At 47.1% G+C, this 5,403-nt stretch overlaps 1 protein-coding gene across 1 annotated transcript; it reads right to left on the reverse strand.

The window, feature by feature from the left end:
- Positions 1 to 327: 327 nt before the first annotated feature.
- Positions 328 to 1,031, reverse strand: LOC112198726. Its single transcript, XM_024339847.1, has 2 exons — positions 939 to 1,031; positions 328 to 879 (listed from the first exon to the last, which is right to left on the reverse strand). The coding sequence occupies exons 1-2, from the start codon at positions 1,029 to 1,031 to the stop codon at positions 328 to 330; spliced, it is 645 nt and encodes a 214-aa protein (XP_024195615.1).
- Positions 1,032 to 5,403: the final 4,372 nt, after the last annotated feature.

Here is a 5,403-nt window from a genome sequence, read left to right on the forward strand (position 1 = left end):
CTTTTGGCCGCAAAGCCACTTTATGTATGAAATTTTCTATGTTTTGCCATTTTCTGAGTTTTGCCATTTTCTGAAAAATTGTGATATAATATGGCCTCTGATATAGGCCCTTACATATATTCCTAACACATATTGTCAAGAACATTGAAAGAAAAGTCTCAAAAGAAAAGAACTGAAAATTTACTGCACAATGTAATGGCCGTAATCAAACGGCCTAGATGCATAGAGTGTTGCCCCTCTAGTGTTCTTAGGCGGAGCGATTACATGAGGACGAGGCCACAGACTGGCCTAAATGGAAAGGATGGAGCAAGCCAAAGCACGCTAGGTTTACCTCCCTGTCCCAGGAACAGCTGGATCCAGTGGGTCTTCAAACTCCCAAACATTGGGGTAATACTTCTTCAGGAACTTGCCATTAATGGGGTTGCAGTGGAGGTCGCCGTCTAAATCTTTGAGGTGAAAAGTCCCGCGCTCCAGAATTCGGTGAATAACAAAAGGTCCTTCCCAGCGAAGAGTCCATTTACAGCGGCCAGTCAACTTTTTGCCAAATAGGAGGACTGCTTTCCAAACGAGCTCACTTTCCTTGTAACTACGACCACGCGTCCTCTTATCGTAGGCGCGGGCGATCCGCTGCTTTTCCATTACCAAGGTGTCCAAAGACTCTAAGCACTTCGCGCTAAGGTCTTCATGCTCTTGCCACATAGCCTGGACATAATCTTCACCAATCAAGTGATGTTGATCTTGGACGCGCAAAGATTCAACATTCACCTCCAAAGGGAGAACCGCATCGTGACCAAACATTAATGCATAAGGGGTTGTGGCAGTAGGGTTCCGCTTAGAAGTATGATAAGCCCATAATGTCTCATACAATGTGTCGTGCCACTGGCAAAGTTCTCCACAAGCAGCATTTTCAATAGAGTAATGATGATCTTGTTACTAACCTCCACTTGACCATTGGATTGAGCATAATAAGGCGTGCTATGGATAAATTGGATGTCATAATCATTGACAAGCTTCTCGACATCACCACCCATGAACGCTGCCCCCTGTCAAACACCAAAACCTCTGGAATGCCAAACCGGCAAATAATACTGCGAAAGATGAATTGGCGAATGGTGGCACCGGAGGGCTCCTTCAAAGGCTTAGCTTCCACCCACTTAGTGAAGAAATCGGTAGCGACAATGATGAACTTAAGCTGGAGTGAAGAATGTGGGTGAATCATGCCGATCAAGTCCAAAGCCCAACCTCGCGCAGGCCAAGGTTTAATGATGGGCTGCATGGGAATATTAGGAATGTGCTGGACTGGTCCATGTGCCTGGAAATCTTGGCATCCTTTCGTAATGCAATAAAATCCTTCAAAATGCTAGGCCAAAAATATCTCTCCTGATAAGCCAGCGCATCTTTGGACCCGCTTGATGGGCTCCACACACGCCTTCATGCACTTCTCGCATTAATCGTTTCGCTTCGCGGCCATAGACACACCTGAAATCGATGCCATCTTCACCACGTCGTCACAGCTCATCACCTCTAAGGAAGTAATTTAAAGCAAGAAAATGGATCTTTCTGTCTACAGTGGAGTCTGGTTGCTTGAGGTAATCTACCAAAGGGATGCGCCAATCTACGTCAATAGGCTCTAGGATCACGATGACAGGATCGTCAGGCGGGTCAGGTCGCACAAGCCACGAAGGCAGTGTGCGTCGCTCAACCTTTAGAATGCGCTCGTGAACCCGATATTTCAATGTAATGCCTATAGCCAGTTGGGGAAGTTCATTGGCCGCAAAGTTGCGCTCGCGAGGAATGTACTCTAAACCCACGTCATCAAATTGGTCTAGGAGTTCAACGGCACGATTCAAATATGGTACGAGCAAGCAGCTTACACACCTATACTTCTCATGAAGCTGATTAATCACGAGCAAAGAGTCACCGCGTACCTGGACGTCTCTCACTCCTAGTTCCAGTAATACCTCTAGGCCAATAATGAGGGCCTCATACTCTGCTTGGTTATTGGTGTATTTAAACTCCAACTGCAAAGAATATGAAAAATGATCGCCTGCTGGGTTTTCCAGAACCACCCCTGCCCCTGCTAGTGTTTCTGTTCTTGAGCCATCAAAAAACAATACCCAGGGTTGAAGGGACACTGTGGCTTGATACCATACAACATATTCTAGAATGCGCTCCAAATCTGGTTGAGTTGTGGTGGCGGTCGCTATCTCTAACTCTTTCACTGTGGGGACATCCAACATAGGGTGATGTGCTAGGAAGTCTGCGATGGCCTATCCCTTTACTTCTTTCTGTGGAACGTATTGTAGCGAGAATTCGGATAAGGCCAGCACCCACTTGCCAATGAGAGGAATAGGTCGCGACAGCATATACTTAACCAGGTCAGTTTGAGCAATGATGCAAGTAGTAAAGGATAACATATAGTGCCATAACTTGCATGCTAAGAAGTATAGTGTAAGACACAGCTTCTCCATTAGAGTGTACCTTGTTTCGCAATCTGTAAATGTCCTACTGAGGTAAAAGATGGCATGTTCATTGCCTTCCTCATCATCTTGAGCGAGTAGGCTGCCAATGGAAGCCTCAGCTGCTGAAATATACAGTTTCAATGGAAATCCAGCTCTAGATGGAACAAGTACTGGCGGGCTCGCCAAATAGGCCTTAATTTTGTCAAAAGCCTCTTGATGTTTAGGTTCCCATACAAACTCGTTTTGTCCTTGCAACTTCAACAGCGGGGAAAAGGGCTGGATTTTACCTGCAGAGTTAGAGATGAAACGTCTCAGAAAATTGATCTTACCCGGCAATCGCTGTAGCTCCTTCTTTGTTCGTGGGGGAGATGCATTGATGACTGCACTTGCCTTATCCTCAGGGACCTCAATTCCTCTCTGGTGGACTATAAATCCTAGAAAGTCACCTGCTTGAACTCTGAAAACGCATTTGGCGGGATTCATCTTGAGCATGTGTTGCCGCATGTGCTCAAAGACCTTTCTAAGATCTACGATATGCTCTCCTCTCTTCTTAGACTTCACGACCACGTCATCAATGTAAACCTCTAAAATCTTCCCAATGATGTCATGGAAGATCAGGTTCATGGCTCTCTGGTACATTGCCCCAACATTCTTTAGTCCAAAAGGCATGACCACATATTCAAAAACACCCACGAACCCTGGGTAACGGAACGCGGTCTTGTGTCTGTCTTCCTCCGCGACCGGAATCTGGTGATACCCTGCAGTTCCGTCCATGGAGGACAACAATTCATGTCCCGCTACTGCGTCTATCAGCATATCCGCGATCGGCATGGGGTAGACGTCTTTAGGCGTAGCGACATTAAGGTCTCTATAGTCCATGCATACCCTCATCTTGCCATTCTTCTTGCGGACTGGCACTATGTTAGATAGCCACTGATTGTATTTGGCTACCTTGATGATGCCTAACTTTTGCATCTTTTCAACTTCCTCGTTGACCAGGACTTGGGTCTCAAAGTTCATTCTTCGTGGCTCTTGCTTCACAGGCCTCTTGTCAGGGAGTGTGGGCAGCTGATGGCATACCAAATCTGATGACAGGCCTGGCATGTCTTAATATTTCTCCGCGAAGTAGTCTTTGAATTCTAGTAATAAGTCAATGAGCCTCTGTTTTTCACTAGGCTCTAAATAAGCGCTAATAGCCACTTCCATAGGCTCATCTACTGTTCCAAGATTGACCTTCACGGTAGGGTCCCTGACCTTAGGAGGGGTGTCATCCAGCGCTGCAGGAGGCAGCTGAATCTCTTCTTTGTTTTCTTGTTCTTGGTCAGAGAACTCCTCGTTGACAATTTACAAGGTCGCGATTTGATCATAGGCCTCTTTTTTCACCAGGTACGAGGATAGTCTTTCGCACAGCGAGTGGAAGGCCTCCATTCCTTCCTCTGGAATGTCGTAATCCATTAATCGTTTAAGGGTTTGGGCACAGCGTGGCCAGGCCTTTCCAGGCCTTCCTTTGCGAGCGTGAGCTCCCACTGTGCCAATTCAGAGACCGTCACCCCTGTGGGGCGGCCTTTGTCATTGATGCCACTGACCTGCAATGGAGTAATATGCTTCAAGAAATACTTGACCTCTACATAATTCGAGGAAACAGAGAACGGGCGAGGATCCGCTTTAATCACCTCAGCTTTATCTGTTACCCTGTTCCACATAATCAGTTCCTGATGAAGAGTTGACGGAACACAGTAACTCTGGTGGATCCAGTCCCTGCCTAGAATGGCTCTGTAAGCCGCATAGTAGTTTGTTACGAAGAAAGCATAAATGCCCTCTGCGGGGCCTACCTTGATATGCAGGAACAATAAGCCCAATGTTTTCATTACAGTCCCTGCAAAGTTCTTGAGCGTGAAGGACGTAGACTGGATCTTCTCTTTCTTGATCCCAAGCAAATGCATGGTTCTTGTTGTGATGACATTTACCGCGGCTCCAGTATCAACTATGATTTTGCTAACCTTGGTACCAACAATCTCCGCCGTGATATACAGAGGCCTAATGTGTTGGACCATAGCTGGGGTTGGCCTTGTAAATCTTATGAAGAACTACTTGCTGTTGGCATCCTCTGTTTCCAGAAACACAGCATCCTCGACAGGTGTCGTTGCCGCTGAAGTAATCTGCGGAGGTTGTTCACTGTTCTCCTCAGTTTCAACATATTCTTGCGCGGCGACTGGCAGTGCGTACTTCGCCGGAAGCACGTAAACCGTGTTACAGAAGGTATCTAGCACTTCTGTCTTGTCCATCTCCTCGTCCAGGTTGAGTTTGGGTTCCACCGCTGGTATGTCTCTGTTGAATTGTTTGACCACCGAAGCAACTAACGACTCTTCTACGAGGCCTTTTACCTGGCACTGCTTGTGCTCCTGAGTCGTGGCAATCTGCTTTGGTGAGTCCGACCTGTGTCCCTCCGTTGGGTTCTCCTTTGGGGGCACAACTACCAGACTTTGAACCTTTTTAGGTCTCCACTGTAATGCATCAGCAGAGTTGTCATTGCTCCCCAGTCTCCAAAAAACTGAGGGTTTGGCTCCTGGCTCCTCGCAAAACAACCTGCGCCTGACATAGGGTCGCCTAGTGCGCGAGCTTTCCTTTCTAACGGGCGGAGGTGTTCTTTCTTTCGTGATCCTGCGAAAAACATTAGGCTTAAAACATCCTGACTCTGAGTGTGCTTGCTTCTGAAAGTAGTGAGTGGCTCCTCGCAAAACAACCTGCGCCTGACATAGGACCGCCTAGTGGGTGAGCTTTCCTTCCTAAAGGGTGGAGGTGTTCTTTCTTTCGTGATCCTGCAGAAAACATTAGGCTTAGAAGCTCCTGACTCTAAGCGTGCTTGCTTCTGAAAGTAGCGAGAGCCACTAATGGCTTAGCGGCTAGCGCCTCCATCTCCTTCTTGAATTGCTCAGGTGAT

This window comes from Rosa chinensis, chromosome 4 (assembly GCF_002994745.2).
Source record: "Rosa chinensis cultivar Old Blush chromosome 4, RchiOBHm-V2, whole genome shotgun sequence".
Lineage (NCBI taxonomy): Eukaryota > Viridiplantae > Streptophyta > Magnoliopsida > Rosales > Rosaceae > Rosa > Rosa chinensis.